We start from the raw sequence: 21,098 nt of genomic DNA, 5'->3' as shown, positions 1-21,098 counted from the left end.
CAACTTAATAGAATGTGGGGATATAAAAGGCATCCGGTACTATCAGACCGGACGGAAGCGGAAATTGACGTCACACACCACCTGGAGCACCTGTCAGCCAAAGCGTTTTGCTACGGAGCCACTGCATGGAAGGAATCCTCATTTTTTGACCGTTTTTGGGGACTTACCATTGGCCTGTGGGGAACTGGGACGAACAGAGACTCTTCCCAGGAGGACTTTGAGTTGAATGCGCAGACGCGGTACCGTGAGTACGCTGCGGCTTCCAAACAGGGGGGAGATGTTTGTTATGCGGGATTAATTCATACTTGCCAACCTTGAGACCTCCGATTTCGGGAGGTGGGGGGAGGGGGAGGGGGTGGGCGTGGTCGGGGTGGGACGGGGGCGTGGTTGGGGGCGTGGCCAAAAGGGGAGGAGTATATTTACAGCTAGAATTCACCAAGTCAAGTATTTCATATATATATATATATATAAGAAATACTTGACGTTCAGTGAATTCTAGCTATATATATATATATATATATATATATATATATATATATATATATATATATATATATATACGTATATATATATATGTATTTTATTATATATATATATATATATATTTATTTTATTATATATATATATATATATATATATATATATATATATAAAATAAATACTTGTACTAATTATTTTATTATATATATATATATATATATATATATATATATATATGCATATATATATAAAATAAATACTTGTACTACTTATTTTATTATATATATATATATATATATATATATATATATATATAAATAAGAGAAATACTTGAATTTCAGTGTTCATTTATTTACACATATACACACACATAACACTCATCTACTCATTGTTGAGTTAAGGGTTGAATTGTCCATCCTTGTTCTATTCTCTGTCACTATTTTTCGAACCATGCTGAACATGATGATGCATTCTGTGTGGCACGCACAAAAGTGCTTTCATCAAATGCACTAGATGGCAGTATTGTCCTGTTTAAGAGTGTCACAACATTGCTGTTTACGGCAGATGAACTGCTTTACGGTATACAAAAACGTGACTGCTGTTGTTGTGTGTTGTTGCCGCGCTGGGAGGACGTTAATGAAACTGCCTAACAATAAACCCACATAAGAAACCAAGAACTCGCCCTCCATTATTCTACAGTTATAACGTTATTGGGCAGGTATGCTGTTTATGTTGTGGGCCTGAATTTCGGGAGATTTTCGGGAGAAAATTTGTCCCGGGAGGTTTTCGGGAGAGGCGCTGAATTTCGGGAGTCTCCCGGAAAATCCGGGAGGGTTGGCAAGTATGGATTAATTTGTGGCATATTAAATATAAGCCTGACCGTTTGTGGTTAATAGTTATATATGTCTTGTGTTTATTTTTTTGGTTTAGTCGTTCCCAGCTGAATATCAGGTCCCACCCGTGACTCCTTAATATGCGTAGTGGCAGCGACACCCGGAGAACTTGGGTGCCTTTGTTACAAGCTGATCATCCTTTCCACCAAATTCAACATGCAGAAAAACTCAAATCAACTTTGTTTGCAAATGGTCATATTTTTATTTGTCCTTGTGTTCTTCATGTACGGTCCTCACTCGGCGGGGTCACTTAAGAAGCATGAACACACAATAAACACACAACTCGCACCAGAGCCTGAGCATCTTCAGCTGGGGTTTCTTTTAAGTCTTGTTTTTGGTGGGACAGGGCGGGGGGGCTGGGCTTAGCTTCCAAGAAGTTGAGCTCAAGTGAAGCAAAGTTTTTTTTTTTTTCCCTCTTGCGCTTTAGTGACACGGATATCTGCACATAAAAATTATATATTTATATTTATAATCATATATTTATAGATTTGTCATTCTATTTCAACAATTCATTGTTTGTACCGTGGTTAGCAAAACCGGACAGACTGTCGGTAGGAATGCCTTGTTTGGACATTGATTTTACACACACGCGCACACACACACACACACACACACACACACACACACACACACACACACACACACACACACGCAACATTGGCATACGCACACTACTACACACACGCATGCATAAATACGCTCACCCGAGTTAATGTGTCTACGCACAGACCACGCGTTCTGTCACCTACATGCACACAAACTCACACACTGTTTGCTCAGTGAGGCTGCACATCTACGGAACCACAATCCCTGGCCTGATGGGGACATGAAAACAACAGAGTGAGACATCCAGTCAGTGTCTGTAAACCGTGACAGAATGTCCAAAGTTTGGCATACTGGTCCTGCTGTCACGTCATGTACAATATTGGTTCCCGGGGACATGAGGGTTCCCCCCACTAAAAAGGACAAGACAGACCTACCCGAACACAAACTATGCTTGTGTTCTTTTTAGGCAGTGAAAAAGCACTTTTTTTGATGCCTCAGCCTTGATCAACTCCACGTTTGTGCATTTCCACCACCATATTCAACACAAATACTGCAGGGTTTCTTTTTCTATATACGGCTGGGGATTCCATATCCATCTTGGGGATGTCGGTCTGCCTTTTTGGGGTCTCTTATTTTACATATTTTTGTCAGTCCTAAAAGCGAATCACGAATGAAAAAAAACAACAGCAACAAAAGAATGACTTGAAAAATCTAGAAAAGTAGAAAAAAAAAAGATGATGACATTCCTTTAAAAATAATCCACAGGCTTCTGGAGGCAAAAAAAAAAAAAGTGCGTGGGGTTGAAGCGGTGCTACGTTCAGGTCAAATAGGAAAGAGCAAATTCTCCGCTTCCACTCTTCCTGACCTCCTCGAGAGGCAAGTCATCCTCTCTTCCTCTCTGCAAAAAGGTCACGACTCCTCCCGCGAATAAAAGCTCTTACTCATCCCGTCATCCCCGGCTCGCCCCCTGTTATTTAGACATTTCCCGCCGCCTTATCGCCTGCTTTCTTCCTCTATTTGCCCGCCCACGGCCTCCTTGGCCCCCCACACACACCTTAGCACTCAGAAGATAAAGTGAGCGGTGGTTTAAAAAAGCAAAACAAAACAAAGAAAACACGTCGGCATGCGCATGCAATGTTTGTCACTTGACCTGACTTTGTTATCCTGCCTCGGTTCTTAAAGAGGCTTCTTGTCAAGGACTACTTTGCAAACTTGATGTGCTTTGAAAATAAATCCCCCCCTCCCCCTCACTCTGAGATACCTGTGACCCCTTTATCATTATCCTGGCAGTCAAACTAGACCCACGAGTCAGGCGAGGCTGGGTAGTGGCTGGTCTCGTAGTTCAGTTCGCTGTAGGGCCGGGATGCGGAGTAGAAGTCTACATAGTTGCCGGTGGACTTGAGGCCCAGATGCATGCGCAAATCCTCCCGAGGGTCCCGGGGTGGTCCGGCGGTGCTGGGAGGCTGCTGGGGTTGGGCCTGAGGTTGGGCCTGCGCCTGGACCTGCGGCTGGGTGGGCAGGGGCGGCGGCGGCGGCCCCTGGTCCTCGTAGTAGGCCTCGTCGAAGCTCCTGCTCTGGCTGTGAGGGGGAGGCTGCGGAGGCAGAGGCTGGGGGAAGGAGGGAGGAGGAGGGTAGTGGTCGTAGTCTTTTAGCACGGCGGTCGACGGGCTGTCCTGCTGGGGCTGAGGGGCCACGGTGCAGGGCTGAACTGGGGCCTGCAGGGGATGCGAGTGTGGGTGGAGTGGGGGGTGCAGTGAAGGGAGGTATGGAGGGAGGTGATGGGAGAGAAGGCTTTCAGGATGTATTGATAATAACTAAAAGAATAAAAGGGGCCGCCTCATGCTGCATACACATTTACATGCACGTCACTGCACTAGTATGTAGTTGTTGGTGTTTTCATTGTCCCCGCCCCTCCTGTATAAGGGTACTAACTGCAGTTGAACCAACCCAACCACCCCAAAATTTAAAAAAAATAAAATAAAAATCAGGCTTCGCTACACATCTTAAAATTAAGCTTGGAGTAGTCTTCAGCTAACTTAATACATATGTTTTGGATTTGCCCATCCCTGTGCAGTTATTGGACTGAAATGTTTAAATATTTGGTCTTTGGTAATTAGCAAAAAGATCGAACCGGGGTAGCCCCTCTGTCATCTTCTCTTAGCAAATCCAAAAAGATTTTGGTAGCATTTACTACTTTGTTGGCTTGAAGACTCATTGTGCTTAACGGGAAGGCCTGCCTGCCACACCCGCTGGATCAGAGATATTCTTTATTTCCTTCAATTGGAGAAAATTAGGCTGACATTAAACGGTTGTTCAGGTTCGGGAAGTATGGGGTGGTTTCTAGATATGTCTGATAGTATCGGCCTGCCGATATTATCGGCCGATAAATGCGTTAAAATGTAATATCGGAAATTATCGGTATCAGTTTTTTATTATCAGTATCGGTTTTTATTTTTTTATTTTTTATTAAATCAACATAAAAACACAAGATACACTTACAATTAGTGCACCAACCCAAAACACCTTCCTCCCCAATTTACACTCATTCACACTCATTCAAACAAAAGGGTTGTTTCTTTCTGTTATATGTCAATATATATCAATACTGTCTGCAAGGGATACAGTCCGTAAGCACACATGATTGTGCGTGCTGCTGGTCCACTAATAGTACTAACCTTTAACAGTTAATTTTACTCATTTTCATGAATTACTAGTTTCTATGTAACTGTTTTTATATTGTTTTACTTTCTTTTTTATTCAAGAAAAGGTTTTTAATTTATTTATCTTATTTTATTTTATTAATTTTTTATAAAAGTACCTTATCTTCACCATACCTGGTTGTCCAAATTAGGCATAATAATGTGTTAATTCCACGACTGTATATATCGGTTGATATCGGTATCGGTAATTAAAGAGTTGGACAATATCGGAATATCGGATATCGGCAAAAAGCCATTACCGGACATCCCTAGTGGTTTCCGAAAATATGTAAAGGAGACTGATCTCAAAAGTAACCCCGATTGAAAAGTAATTGAAAGGAAGATAATTGATGAGCCTTTTGTCTGCCTTTGTGTATTGCTGCACCGTGTTGGGGACATTCAGGAGTGCAGTTGTCTGTGGCTTCATGTCAATATTTGCATGTACTTATTTTGACTTGAATTGTGTGTTTGTTTGTTTTTTTCTTCATATATTTTTATTAATTGTATGAGGGAGAAAAAAAAACATTTGACATGTGTTTAATTGTATTTCTGGACTGTGTATATAAAAAATCCAATAAACAAATGTTTAAAAAAAAAAAAGAAAAGCTTGTAGCTCGGCCAACTATTCGACAAGGTTTGATCGTTTTATTTGACGCTAACTTAGCATGACGCTGCTGTTAAAAAGTGAGTGTAATGTTAGCACTTCATGCTCGTGGTGCTAACAACTGAGGACTCCTGTCCTACTCCTTAAAGGGGAACTGCACTTTTTGGGGAAATTTGCCTATCATTCACAACTATTAAGAAAGACATATGTTTTTCTTTTTTATGCATTCCAACCAGTAAATAAATGCGATAAAAAGTCTGCTTACAATACAGTCAGTGGGAGTCGCTCTATTCTTCCGACAAAGCCCTTAAAAAACATCCAAACACCTACATCAAAGTTTTATATACATGATATAAGTATATATGTAATGTAGTAACAGGTACATTCATAATAACCTTTAATATTTACATATTTTACCGCACGAATGCAGCTGAGATAGGCTCCAGTGACCCCCCGCCACCCCGAAAAGGACAAGCGGTAGAAAATGGATGAATGGATGGATATTTTTCTCATTTTAAGCATACAGCGACACAATAATTTCAAAAACGCATCACAACGTTCGCTTTTCCCGTCGACAACAACACCGATTATCAATCACTGCAGACATCATGAAAGCCAACAACCGTAATAAAACATCACTTAATGTACAATGTCTGCTGTCATTAGGATGCCGACAGATGGGATGTTACATTTTCGTTTAGATGAAGAAAGATTGAAAATTCTCGAAAACAAAAAAGGGGGGTGTCTTTCTCACCATTGCCAAGTCTAAATTGGATGCCAAAGTAGACCAACTTGTCGGATTATGTTTTCAACCTTCTACTGTCAAGGTGAGAGTGATGATTTATGATCTACAATAAACTTTTACGAGCTCCGAGGCGAAAAAAAGCAGCTCACCAGCTGATGACGTCCTATAGCAGTGGCGGCGGCGCTATATATAGTTTGTCTGCGTTAGCGCTTACAATAACAATATCACTAATACTTGGTTAATATTCAAGTCACAACATTTAAAGGGAGTATAGTTGGCGGTTTTTTGATGGTTATTTAGAGGGCTCTATTTGCGATAAAGGGAACCTCCCACAGGCTCCATTGTGAGCGCACATTTATTTACGAGTTACAATGCAATTAACAATAATGATTGTGAATAATAGGCAACATTTTTAAAAAGTGCAGTTCTCCTTCAATTTGACGTTGTTGTTTGTCTTATCTCCTCTCTGAGCTGCCACCTTAACGTGGTAGAGGAGTTTGCGTGTCCCAATGATCCTAGGAGCTATGTTGTCCGGGGGCTTCCATGCCCCCTGGTAGGGTCTCCCAAGACAAACAGGTCCTAGGTGAGGGATCAGACAAAGAGCAGCTCGAAGACTTCTATGGAAATGCAAGAACCGAGACTCAGATTTCCCTCGCCCGGACGCGGGTCACCGGGGCCCCCCTCCGGAGCCAGGCCCGGAGTTGGGGCACGATGGCGAGCGCCTGGTGGCCGGGCCTGTCCCCATGGGGCCCGGCCGGGCACAGCCCGAAAAGGCAACGTGGGTCCCCCCTCCAATGGGCTCACCACCCATAGCAGGGGCCATAGAGGTCGGGTGCAATGTGAGCTGGGCGGTAGCCGAAGGCAGGGCACTTGGCGGTCCGATCCTCGGCTACAGAAGCTAGCTCTTGGGACGTGGAACGTCACCTCGCTGGGGGGGAAGGAGCCTGAGCTAGTGCGCGAGGTAGAGAAGTTCCGGTTGGATATAGTCGGACTCACCTCGACGCACAGCAAGGGCTCTGGAACCAGTTCTCTCGAGAGGGGCTGGACTCTCTTCCACTCTGGCGTTGCCAGCAGTGAGAGGCGACGGGCTGGGGTGGCAATTCTTGTTGCCCCCCGGCTCAGAGCCTGCATGTTGGAGTTCAACCCGGTGGACGAGAGGGTAGCTTCCCTCCGCCTTCGGGTGGGGGGACGGGTCCTGACTGTTGTTTGCGCTTACGCGCCAAACAGCAGCTCAGAGTACCCACCCTTTTTGGATTCACTCGAGGGAGTACTTGAGAGTGCTCCCCCGGGTGATTCCCTCGTTCTACTGGGGGACTTCAACGCTCATATTGGCAACGACAGTGAAACCTGGAGAGGCGTGATTGGGAAGAATGGCCGCCCGGATCTGAACCCAAGTGGTGTTTTGTTATTGGACTTTTGTGCCCGTCACGGATTGTCCATAACGAACACCATGTTCAAGCATAAGGGTGTCCATATGTGCACTTGGCACCAGGACACCCTAGGCCGCAGTTCTATGATCGACTTTGTAGTTGTGTCATCGGATTTGCGGCCTCATGTTTTGGACACTCGGGTGAAGAGAGGGGCGGAGCTTTCTACCGATCACCACCTGGTGGTGAGTTGGCTGCGATGGTGGGGGAGGATGCCGGACAGACCTGGCAGGCCCAAACGCATTGTGAGGGTTTGCTGGGAACGTCTGGCAGAGTCTCCTGTCAGAGAGAGTTTCAATTCCCACCTCCGGAAGAACTTTGAACATGTCACGAGGGAGGTGCTGGACATTGAGTCCGAGTGGACCATGTTCCGCACCTCTATTGTCGAGGCGGCTGATTGGAGCTGTGGCCGCAAGGTAGTTGGTGCCTGTCGTGGCGGTAATCCTAGAACCCGTTGGTGGACACCGGCGGTGAGGGATGCCGTCAAGCTGAAGAAGGAGTCCTATCGGGTTCTTTTGGCTCATGGGACTCCTGAGGCAGCGGACAGGTACCGACAGGCCAAGCGGTGTGCGGCTTCAGCGGTCGCGGAGGCAAAAACTCGGACATGGGAGGAGTTCGGGGAAGCCATGGAAAACGACTTCCGGACGGCTTCGAAGCGATTCTGGACCACCATCCACCGCCTCAGGAAGGGGAAGCAGTGCACTACCAACACCGTGTATGGTGCGGATGGTGTTCTGCTGACCTCGACTGCGGAAGTTGTGGATCGGTGGAGGGAATACTTCGAAGACCTCCTCAATCCCACCAACACGTCTTCCTATGAGGAAGCAGTGCCTGAGGAATCTGTGGTGGGCTCTCCTATTTCTGGGGCTGAGGTTGCTGAGGTAGTTAAAAAGCTCCTCGGTGGCAAGGCCCCGGGGGTGGATGAGATCCGCCCGGAGTTCCTTAAAGCTCTGGATGCTGTAGGGCTGTCTTGGTTGACAAGACTCTGCAGCATCGCGTGGACATCGGGGGCAGTACCTCTGGATTGGCAGACCGGGGTGGTGGTTCCTCTCTTTAAAAAGGGGAACCGGAGGGTGTGTTCTAACTATCGTGGGATCACACTCCTCAGCCTTCCCGGTAAGGTCTATTCAGGTGTACTGGAGAGGAGGCTACGCCGGATAGTCGAACCTCGGATTCAGGAGGAACAGTGTGGTTTTCGTCCTGGTCGTGGAACTGTGGACCAGCTCTATACTCTCGGCAGGGTCCTTGAGGGTGCATGGGAGTTTGCCCAACCAGTCTACATGTGCTTTGTGGACTTGGAGAAGGCATTCGACCGTGTCCCTCGGGAAGTCCTGTGGGGAGTGCTCAGAGAGTATGGGGTTTCGGACTGTCTGATTGTGGCGGTCCGCTCCCTGTATGATCAGTGTCAGAGCTTGGTTCGCATTGCCGGCAGTAAGTCGGACACGTTTCCAGTGAGGGTTGGACTCCGCCAAGGCTGCCCTTTGTCACCAATTCTGTTCATAACTTTTATGGACAGAATTTCTAGGCGCAGTCAAGGCGTTGAGGGGATCCGGTTTGGTGGCTGCAGGATTAGGTCTCTGCTTTTTGCAGATGATTTGGTCCTGATGGCTTCATCTGGCCAGGATCTTCAGCTCTCACTGGATCGGTTCGCAGCTGAGTGTGAAGCGACTGGGATGAGAATCAGCACCTCCAAGTCCGAGTCCATGGTTCTCGCCCGGAAAAGGGTGGAGTGCCATCTCCGGTTTGGGGAGGAGATCTTGCCCCAAGTGGAGGAGTTCAAGTACCTCGGAGTCTTGTTCACGAGTGAGGGAAGAGTGGATCGTGAGATCGACAGGCGGATCGGTGCGGCGTCTTCAGTAATGCGGACGCTGTATCGATCCGTTGTGGGGAAGAAGGAGCTGAGCCGGAAGGCAAAGCTCTCAATTTACCGGTCGATCTACGTTCCCATCCTCACCTATGGTCATGAGCTTTGGGTTATGACCGAAAGGACAAGATCACGGGTACAAGCGGCCGAAATGAGTTTCCTCCGCCGGGTGGCGGGGCTCTCCCTTAGAGATAGGGTGAGAAGCTCTGTCATCCGGGGGGGGCTCAAAGTAAAGCCGCTGCTCCTCCGCATCGAGAGGAGCCAGATGAGGTGGTTCGGGCATCTGGTCAGGATGCCACCCGAACGCCTCCCTAAGGAGGTGTTTAGGGCATGTCCGACCGGTAGGAGGCCACGAGGAAGACCCAGGACACGTTGGGAAGACTATGTCTCCCGGCTGGCCTGGGAACGCCTCGGGATCCCCCGGGAGGAGCTGGACGAAGTGGCTGGGGAGAGGGAAGTCTGGGCTTCCCTGCTTAGGCTGCTGCCCCCGCGACCCGACCTCGGATAAGCGGAAGAAGATGGATGGATGGATGTTTGTCTTATATGGCGTCGTTGCACAAGTGCAGAATTACAGTGCCACACACTCTGTCGGACACAGGCGTGGACAAACGCAGCTCATTTGCATTAAAGCTACAGACACAAACAAGGGGCGTGTTCCCAATTGGGCTTACTAGAAGCATTTTTTAAATTTCTAATGTCCAGCATCAAAACTGCAGTTTGGGCATTACACTTCTGAGACTTGAAATTGCTGAAAAATAGTATAAGATGCTGCCTTATTTACAATATTTGTGTACTCAACTGCAGAGAGTACCAGGCTATTTGAGTCAACTTATAATAGCAACTGCATGCACAAGTGAAAACATGCTAGCAAATGCAATGATACAATATATTTGCATATCATATATAAGGGAAGCAAACAAACATGCATTTGTGTAGCGCTATATCTCACCTGGTTTGGCTTGAAATCATCACTGGCGGTCAGGTAAGAATTTCGGAACAACGTCGATGTTCCACAGGATACTTGAATGGGAAAGACAGCACCACGTGAGATTTGTGAATGTGTAGAAGTAGTACATAAGGTGAAGAGTAGTTTGTACTAAAACAGACAGATTTAAGACTAATACACAAAATGGTGAAAAGGAGTAATAAACAAGTCAACATAATAAAAAGACACACACACACGCACACACACACACACACACACACACACACACACACACACACACACACACACACACACACACACACACACACACACACACACACACACACACACACACTTGTATTTGTTACCTTCTTTGGACCTCTGAATAATGCCTACCTCTTAAAGACCACCCTTTCTAGATATATAAAGATACAAAAGCTTGTTGTGAAAAAATTGTTGGAATTTCACAAAAAATTCAGTTTTATATGACAAATGTCGCCATTTTGCATTAAAAAGTAATAATTTTACATAAAGTAATAATTTTACAAGGAAATATTGCAATATTACAGAAACAGAAAGAATATAAGAAATTGTTCCCAATTTTATAAGAAAGAAGTCAACACATTGTGAGAAAAAGACTGCTTTTAGTAAATGGGTTTTTTTTGTAATTTTTTTTGTAATTGGTTTTTAATCTTCATTATTTACTTCAAGTTGTTACAGTATGTCTCTATATACATATGTATTTTATTTTTTGTATTAATTTTGGCCAAAGGGGGCACATGTCAATTTCTTACACACTTGTTATTACATATGTTGAGCAGAAAGGGAGCACTTTTAAAACCGATACACAGTCAATTTGAAAAATCTTTCCTTTTTGGGACCACCCTAATGTTGATAGATTTCACCACCAGGGGTGCAAATGAGACATTCTCTATTAGATGCAATGGTTTTCCATATTGGGACCATGATTTATGTCCTAACTTGTTCACTGGTCCTCATATGGAAGGTACTTTTCCTTGTTGATGTCTCAAGAAGGGTAGAAATACAAGAACAGACACACACACACGCACACACTTCCACACACACACTTGACACACACACGCACACACACCTGGCATGCCATCTTTCCGGGATGTGTGCTCGCCTTTGTTGCTATGGAAACCAGCGTTGGTTGCCGTGGAATCGTAGTCCATCTTACGTTCCTTTAGACTCATCATCTCTCTTGGAGACGCAGGGGCGCTTGCTGCACACACACACACACATATATATAAAATAATGAGAACAGCGTGAGCCTTTACACCCCTGCATGGTCATATTTGTGCATGCACAAGCATTTCCAGGATGTTTAGTCATTAATCACCATTTACCGAGTCAGCATATATGGGTCACCTTTAAAAAAAAAAAAGCACATAAACTAATATTGCACTGATTTGAACATATTTGTAACTATTATTAGAGAAGTTAACCACTGTATGATGAAAATAAAATAGAGCAAAACTTCTTGCTTGATTTAGTTCATGCTCACAAAATAAAATTCAGGTAAATTAATCAATAAAGGCAGTCATTTAAAAAAATACATGACAGTTTAATTGTAAATAAATAATTAATTACATATTGTTTCATTATATAAACACACATCCTAATAAATATAATGAATATGAAAGTCATTACAATGACATGAAATATATAGGGCATAATGACATTTTAAATAAAACATATAGTTATTATAGTTCACAATTAAACTAGTTAGTTTATAATTTCATAAATGATTTCACTTTTTTTATTTGGATTTGTCGTGTCACAAAATCGGATCATACCCCTCGTCAACATCATTAAAGTTCATCCTTTAGATCACAGATCTTAAACTCATTTAATGAGGCTCGTCACATTATTTCTTGTCGCCCTTTAACGCAGTCAGCCACGCCATTTAACGTGGCCCGCCACATCACTAAATGTGGCCCGCCACGCCATTTAAGTGGTCAGCGAATGAATTTATTATTCATCATATAGCATGTCAACATAAAAGGGTCACCTATAAAAAAAGCACACAATTCCCTTCTAGTATGGGAATTATAATATATTTATTATTAGTTTAATTAGTTCGGCACATGGTCGCGATAAAGAAAAAATTAAGAATCAGTAATTACAAATTTAATAAATTAATAGGTAGAGCATTAAACACCTGTTTACTACCTTTGGAAAAAAAAAATTCAACATTACAAGATCCCTATAAACATTAAATACCACCCTTTACTCACCTTTACGCTCTTTTAAGCCAATACAGTAATGCTGCCTGAGGCTGAGTCAGTCAGTAGCCACGATACTGAGCGGTGTGATCGGATTGGTTTAGTGCCATCTAGTGGCCAATAAAGTTAAAAGTTAAAGTACCAATGATTGTCACACACACTGGTGGTGAAATTAACCTCTGCATTTGACCCATCCCCAAGTTCCCCCCCTGAAGGGTGAGGGGAGCAGTGAGCAGCAGCGGTGGCCGCGCCCGGGAATCATTTTGGTGATTCAACCCCAAATTCCAACCCTTGATGCGGAGTGCCAAGCAGGGAGGTAATGAGTCCCATTTTTATAGTCTTTGGTATGACTCGGCCGGGGTTTGAACTCACGACATACCAAACACAAGGCCGCTGAGCAGGTACTGTAGTATTTATATTTATAGTTCATTTAGCCATTTTTATGCTTGAAAATGCTTAATTTAGCTGTAAAATATGCTTAAAAATAAATCTGCCATGTGGTGAAGCCGCAATATTTTTTTCATATTTCATATACACATATCACAGTCTATTCTGCTACTGACATATATCTGGAAAATATTCACAGCGCCTTTTTGTGATTTTTTTCTTATTTTCTTTATAAATTTGTGAAAATGTATAAAAAACATTTTTTACATTGTCATTATGGGGTATTGTGTGTAGAATTTTGAGGACAATTTATTTCATTTTGTAACAAGGCTGTAACATAACACACACATCTGCGGTCCCCTCCAATGTTTCTCGTTGTAGCCCATTGGGTTGAGTTTTTCCTCGCCCTGATTTGGAATCTGAGCCGAAGATGTCGTTGTGGCTTGTGCAGCCCTTTGAGCCACTCGTGATTTAGGGCTATAGAAATAAACTTTGATTGATTGATTGATAACAAAATGTGGAAAAGGTGAACCGCTATGAATACTTTTTGGATGCAATGTGTGTATCAGTCTCCACCAGTTGTAATGTTACTTTTTCAGCCCAACACAGGCTCAAACACACACAACTACAGCAGAAACAACTGTTTGACTCCCTCAGTGTTCCCTCTCACCTTCAACTCCCTTATACACATGCATGCAGACACACAAATGCACACACACTCACACATACACACACACACACACACACACACACACACACACACACGCACGCACGCACGCACGCACGGCGTGTCCCTATGTAATCCCTTTACAGCATATTCAAAGTGCTTACTCAGCCCCTCTTATCTTGACACTTGGGATTGCCAGAATGCTGCCTACCTATGAGCATCAGCCCCCTCAAGTCTGCTTAACTAAAAATTCCCACAACTACACTCCACATACATGCAAAGTATTAAAGTGCCGCCGATAAACCGAAACAAAGTGGACATCCTAAAAAAAATACTCCACCCTAGCAGGTAGCAGCAGTGCTGTACAGTAAATGCATGCATTCCCTGTAATCTCTCTGCACTATATCAGGGAACATTCTCCTCATTTCTGTGCGACGCACTACAAAAAAGAGAACAAAACAGCTTGTGTTCTCTTCAGCGTCCCTCCTATATCACCTTGACAGCAGCAAGGCAAAAACTACCCAAATACAATAAAGGTTGTTGTACTTTTTTTTCCACCCAGTGAAGTGTCTTGGAAGCTGCCGTTATCTATTTGAATACTAAAGGACCACCTATTACAAGCCTGTGTTTGACATTTCAAAGCAAAAGAGACATTCATCGTCTTTTTATCTGTTTCCTGGCTTTTAACGAGAAGCCGTATTGTATTCACACAATAAAGTGCTTTTGTAGAAACACAAAGAGGCTCTAACTTGTTAAAAAAAATACAAATAATGATATACTGAGAACAAGAGGGTACTTTAAGAAATATTTTCCAAATTTTTAATAATGTGGAGCTTCCAAATGTCAGGCTGATTAACTTCCAGCCTAATCAATGCAATTTAGGTGCACCATTAAAAAAAAACGCGGTAAACAACCACACTTGCACCTAACAATTCAACATATTCCCATAATAGTAGTTGTACTGGGGTCAAACTGTAACATAAAACTTGTTCTCAGTAATGTTTTTTAGTTTATAGTTATTTATATAATAACTCGAGCTGTCAAAATAACAAGTTAACTCTTCTTGGGGCGGCGTGGCTCGGTTGGTGGAGTGGCCGTGCCAGCAATCGGAGGGTTGCTGGTTACTGGGGTTCAATCCCCACCTTCTACCATCCTAGTCACGTCTGTTGTGTCCTTGGGGAAGACACTTCACCCCTTGCTCCTGATGGCTGCTGGTTAGCGCCTTGCATGGCAGCTCCCGCCATCAGTCTGTGAATGTGTGTGTGAATGGGTGAATGTGGGAATACTGTCAAAGCGCTTTGAGTACCTTGAAGGTAGAAAAGCGCTATACAAGTATAAACCATTTATCATTTATTATTTATAACTTGAGGGTTACGGGTTCGATCCCCACTTCCACCATCCTAGTCATTGCCGTTGTGTCCTCGGGCAAGACTTTACCCACCTGCTCCCAGTGCCACACACTGGTTTAATTGTAACTTACAAACCCCGTTTCCATATGAGTTGGGAAATTGTGTTAGATGTAAATATAAACGGAATACAATGATTTGCAAATCCTTTTCAACCCATATTCAGTTGAATATGCTACAAAGACAACATATTTGATGTTCAAACTCATAAACATTTTTTTTTGTGCAAATAATCATTAACTTTAGAATTTGATGCCAGCAACACGTGACAAAGAAGTTGGGAAAGGTGGCAATAAATACTGAAGTTGAGGAATACTCATCAAACACTTATTTGGAACATCCCACAGGTGTGCAGGCTAATTGGGAACAGGTGGGTGCCATGATTGGGTATAAAAGTAGATTCCATGAAATGCTCAGTCATTCACAAACAAGGATGGGGCGAGGGTCACCACTTTGTGAACAAATGCGTGGGCAAATTGTTGAACAGTTTAAGAAAAACCTTTTGGGATTTCACCATCTACGGTCCGTAATATCATCAAAGGGTTCAGAGTATCTGGAGAAATCACTGCACGTAAGCAGCTAAGCCCGTGACCTTCGATCCCTCAGGCTGTACTGCATCAACAAGCGACATCAGTGTGTAAGGGATATCACCACATGGGCTCAGGAACATTTCGGAAACCCACTGTCAGTAACTACAGTTGGTCGCTACATCTGTAAATGCAAGTTAAAACTCTCCTATGCAAGGTGAAAACCGTTTATCAACAACACCCAGAAACGCAGTCGGCTTCGCTGGGCCTGAGCTCATCTAAGATGGACTGATACAAAGTGGAAAAGTGTTCTATGGTCTGACGAGTCCACATTTCAAATGGTTTTTGGAAACTGTGGATGTTGTGTCCTCCGGACCAAAGAGGAAAAGAACCATCCGGATTGTTATAGGCGCAAAGTTGAAAAGCCAGCATCTGTGATGGTATGGGGGTGTATTAGTGCCCAAGACATGGGTAACTTACACATCTGTGAAGGCGCCATTAATGCTGAAAGGTACATACAGGTTTTGGAGCAACATATGTTGCCATCCAAGCAACGTTACCATGGACGCCCCTGCTTATTTCAGCAAGACAATGCCAAGCCATGTGTTACATCAACGTGGCTTCATAGTAAAAGAGTGCGGGTACTAGACTGGCCTGCCTGTAGTCCAGACCTGTCTCCCATTGAAAATGTGTGGCGCATTATGAAGCCTAAAATACCACAATGGAGACCCCCGGACTGTTGAACAACTTAAGCTGTACATCAAGCAAGAATGGGAAAGAATTCCACCTGAGAAGCTAAAAAAATGTGTCTCCTCAGTTCCCAAACGTTTACTGAGTGTTGTTAAAAGGAAAGGCCATGTAACACAGTGGTGAACATGCCCTTTACCAACTACTTTGGCACGTGTTTCAGCCATGAAATTCTAAGTTAATTATTATTTGCCAAAAAAAAATAAAGTTTATGAGTTTGAACATCAAATATCTTGTCTTTGTAGTGCATTCAATTGAATATGGGTTGAAAAGGATTTGCAAATCATTGTATTCCGTTTATATTTATATCTAACACAATTTCCCAACTCATATGGAAACAGCGTTTGTAGATATTGGGTTTCACTATGTAAAGCGCTTTGAGTCACAAGAGAAAAATGCTCGATAAATATAATTCACTTCACATAATTCACTTGTGCAAGTTTCATGACAATATACCCCCCAACGGAATTTTACTAAAACTGTTAGCAAGTTTTGAACAATTCAATGATGCACAAGTAAAACCTTTAAAAATATTCCTGAATGACATTCTGTCAACAACATTGCATCTGTGTCCAAATATCAGGGTTCATTTTTGGAAGGTGATTTAAGTAACGCAAGTTAGTAATAACTTGTGTTTAATCCATATTGAAAAGTGTGATTAATCCGGTTAAAAAAATAATCGTTTGACAGCACTCATTTTAACATATTTGTAACTGTTAATAGAGGAGTTAACCACTGTATAATAAAACTAAAATAGAGTAAAATTACTAGTACTTTCCTGATTTAATTCATGTTAATTGAATAAAATGCAGGGAGATTAATAAATAAAGTCATTGATTAAAAAACCCCATGAACATTTAATTGAAAATAAATCAAAAATATAATAATTACATATTATTTCAGTATATAAACTAAACCTAATAAATACAATGAATATAAACATAATTAATATGACATGAAATATGAATAGAATCATGACATTTTTAATTTAGAAAAAACAGTTATTTCACAATTAAACAAGTTAGATGATGTCTGATCATTACACTTTAACCCTTGTCATCACCAGTGGTAATCATTTAGATCACAGGTGTTAAACTCATTTATTGTGGCCCGTCACTTCATTTCTTGTCGCCCGCCACACCATGTAACGTAGATGTCTATGCCATTTAAGGTGGCCCACCACATCATTAAACTTGGCCTGCAAAAGGCTTGAAATTATTGGCTGAATTGGTTTGTTCTTTAAATTTTGACAGATATATGTATTGCATGCAATTGCATAGGTTCTACACTTTAATGTTATTTTCCAAGCTATAATAATACTTCTTTTGGTAATCAAATTTAAATACTCAAATATCTGTTTACCGAGCATGTTATCCATCGATCTGTGAGTAAAACATATAATAATCAAAATAAGTTGCCTGTGCAAATTGTTCAACAAGGCTTAGGTTTATAATTATGTATATTCAATGTTACAAGTGGCCTACTGAGGGAAGCCATCCTTGCCATGTGGCACGCTATAAATACAAGTTTGACACCCCTGCTTTACAGTGCATCCCGGAAAGTATTCACAACACTTCACTTTTTCCATATTTTCTTATGTCACTGACTTATTCCAAAATGGAATAAATTCATTTTTGTCCTCAAAATTCTACAAACCCATGATGAAAATGTGAAAGTTTTTTTTGTTTTTTTATTTTGCAAATTTATCAAAAATAATAATCACATGCCCAAAAATAGGTGTGCGAAGCTTGTGGCATTATATTCAAAACGACTTGAGGCTGCAAAAACAAGAAGAAACATGAATTGGACATCATGTGGACTAATAAAAAAAAAATAAAAAAAAAATCAATGAATCAAATAAAATATATCCATATTGGTGTATGTATACCGACTTGTCATTATCATCCATTATCATCTGTTATACTTGTTCTGAAATTGTCATGTATCCATCAAATCTGCAGTTGAAACTTGGACTATATAACCAACATATATAACCAACATATAAGTTGATTGTAAATTAGGGGCGCTGCATGTCTGTCAAATTACAAAGAGTGATGAAGTGTTGCTATATATGTCTGTCTGCCGGAATAAATAAATTAATTGCTGCCAATGGTGCATTAACAAAGTATTGAGCAAACGCTGTGAATACTTATGTACATGGGATTTTTTGTTTTTTCACAAGATTTCTCACAAGATTTACTAAAATCAGTTTTGATGAGCTTTTGAGGTGTACTTTTCCCCCCACAAATCTGTTCTTGTGCTCCAAATGTTACCACTTAGTGGCCATTTGACTTTGGAGGTTCCCACTCTGCATCTTTTGACAGCCCAGAGGTAGATTCCGTTCAGGCGGCTGCTGTAACGTGACACCCACAGAGACGCTTGCCATCACCTTTTGTTACCATGGCGATCTAGCTTGGAGACTTGTTCTATCAGCTCCCAACACAGCAGGACACCCCCATGGGAGCCACGATGGATGCAAAAGGTCTGCTTCTCCCTCTGTCTTCCTGCCATCATCGCCGCCTGCAACTCGCTTCCTCCCCCTCGCCACCATTACCCCCTCTCCTTTGATGCCTTTCATACGGGGCCAAATCATGAAGCATATGCAAGGAGGAGAATTGTGTGCGTGTGTGTGTGTGTGTGTGTGTGTGTGTGGAGTGTGTGATCAGACAAAGAGGTGAGAAGAAAGAGTATGAAATAGGTGAATGTGAGGAGGCGGATGAGCAGAAACGGCAAGGTGTGCGAAAAGGAAGAGAGAGTGAAAAGATGGCGACGTAACACCCCCACCAATACATAAATGTCACGAAACTCTTTATTTTCAATGTCACCGTCCTCATCCTCATCCCTGCATTAACCACCCTTTAATCCCTAATTCTTCCTCTCCCCCTGTTCATCATCCCTCTCGTTCCCGTCTCCACGCACACACACATGCATGGGTACACACATGCCGGGTCCTTGAAGACCCCCTAAGCCGAGAGAAAGGAAAAGTACTTTTCCGCCTCATCAGCCTGCTAAGCCCGACGGTGGCGAAAAAGCCGCTATCGGCTCCAAATGGACGGATGCTAACAGCTAATGCACACTTTGCAAAGCATGAAGGCCACGGGGCTGCAAGCTAAAGGCTAACCGTAATCATGCTTGACAGCGAGAATGTCTGTGGGTGGCGAGCGCCAATGCTAATAGCTGTTTAGCCCAGATGTCAACACCGCTAAATGTTGATGCTTCATTATCTACATTTTCAAACTCCAAAGCAATCTAGAGGGCTGTTTAACCTTGATTTGATTACATTTGTTATAGTTTTTTTCTCATACAGTATGCACAAAACACTATGGCATACAAAGCACTACAACAATAAATAATAGTTGAATAAGTAGGTGGATCCTGATTCCATATTGATCTGATATCGGTCCGACATCAGAAAAAAACAAGTATGTATCGGATGATATTGGCTTGCATCTAAAATAATGCCATCAAATGATTACCGTATTTCATACTTGCCAACCTTGAGACCTCCGAATTCGGGAGATGGGTTGAGGTGGGCGGGGTTGGGGGGGCGGGGTTTGGTGGTAGCGGGGGTTTTTATTGTAGCGTCCCGGAAAAGTTAGGGCTGCAAGGGATTCTGGGTATTTGTTCTGTTGTGTTTATGTTGTGAAATGTGTTTGTCATTCTTGTTTGGTGTGGGTTCACAGTGTGGCGCATATTTGTAACAGTGTTAAAGTTGTTTATACAGCCACCGTCAGTGTGACCTGTATGGCTGTTAATCAAGTATGTCTTGCAGTCACCTACGTGTGTATGTAGAAGCCGCACACAACATGTGCCTGACCGGCACGCTGTTTGAATGGAGATAAAGCGGATGCGACGATAGGTTGTAGAGGACGCTAAAGGCAGTGCCATCACGGCACGCCCTCAATATTGTTGTCCGGGTGAAAATCGGGAGAAATTCGGGAGAATGGTTGCCCCGGGAGATTTTCGGGAGGGGCACTGAAATTCGGGAGTCTCTCGGAAAAATCGGGAGGGTTGGCAAGTATGCCGTATTTCCCGGACTATAAGCTGCTACTTTTTTCCTACGCTTTGAACTCTGCAGCTTATAAAACAGTGTGGCTAATTTTTTCTTTGCTAACGGCCATAATATTCGATATTCAACAAACAGTTTTCATAAAAACAGACAGAGACGCTGAAAAGGTGTGTTATTGTTTGTGCTATGGCACCATCTTTTGAACAAGTTCGCTCACTGCAGGTGCTGCGGATTTAATGTCTACAGTATTTCCTTCTGTTTAGTGCCTTGAACCGGAAGTACAATTGCCGTTCCGTCTACTAGTCGTTCATAGTGTTTTTACTCGTATGGTTTCATTCATCACTCCAAGCAACGTTTGTAAACTTTACAATACAACTAAAACAGTTCATACTTACTAAACCGTCACGTTTGATAGTGTTTACATGCATATTTGTACGTGCGAACGTAATGTAATCAGGCTATTGTCATTAGCATTAGCTAATATGCTAACATGTTTACAAGTGTATGAGTTAATATTATTAACTTACAATGGCTGTCATTTTGTTTTGTTTCAGTTTCACAAACTCCTCAATAAATGTACCTAGATGTCAACATGGAGTTACTGAGTTTGTTTAGCTGACTGGAAATATAGCTTCCGCAGCTGGCAGGTCCATGACGATGACTTCTGTTTTGTTTGATCAGGCGTTTTACTGCCGTGTTACAGACACCGTTTGGAAACAATTAAGGTATGTAAATAAACATTTACAAAATCTTTCTCTTTAAATAACTAATTTCAAAATGTGTACATCTGCGGCTTATAGTTGGGTGCGACTAATATAATAAAAACATTTTCTTCTCAAATTTAGTGGGTGCGGCTTATATACTTGTGCGCTCTATAGTCCAACCAGATTTGTTTAAAATTTGGATTAATTATGATTAAAGGAGGT

The 21,098-nt window shown here is 42.5% G+C and overlaps 1 protein-coding gene across 7 annotated transcripts in view; it reads right to left on the bottom strand.

Moving 5' to 3' along the window:
• Positions 1-1,945: 1,945 nt before the first annotated feature.
• ctnnd2a (catenin (cadherin-associated protein), delta 2a) overlaps positions 1,946-21,098 on the bottom strand; it is a 723,152-nt gene continuing 703,999 nt past the window's right edge. For 4 of the 7 annotated variants that reach the window (XM_061965552.2, XM_061965555.2, XM_061965553.2 and 1 more), the window contains exons 23-25: positions 11,295-11,426; positions 10,208-10,278; positions 1,946-3,634 (exon numbers count right to left, since the gene is read on the bottom strand). In XM_061965552.2, coding sequence (XP_061821536.2) covers positions 3,215-3,634; positions 10,208-10,278; positions 11,295-11,426 — 623 coding nt within the window. In that variant the 3' untranslated portion in view covers positions 1,946-3,214. The remainder of the gene's footprint in view (positions 3,635-10,207; positions 10,279-11,294; positions 11,427-21,098) is intronic. The other 3 variants (XM_061965556.2, XM_061965554.2, XM_061965557.2) reach the window with 3 other exon arrangements.

Source organism: Nerophis lumbriciformis, linkage group LG07 (genome assembly GCF_033978685.3).
Source record: "Nerophis lumbriciformis linkage group LG07, RoL_Nlum_v2.1, whole genome shotgun sequence".
In the NCBI taxonomy this organism is placed as follows: Eukaryota; Metazoa; Chordata; class Actinopteri; order Syngnathiformes; family Syngnathidae; genus Nerophis; species Nerophis lumbriciformis.
Note: the sequence above shows the minus strand (reverse complement) of the source record. Positions and strands in the feature narration are given on the sequence as shown.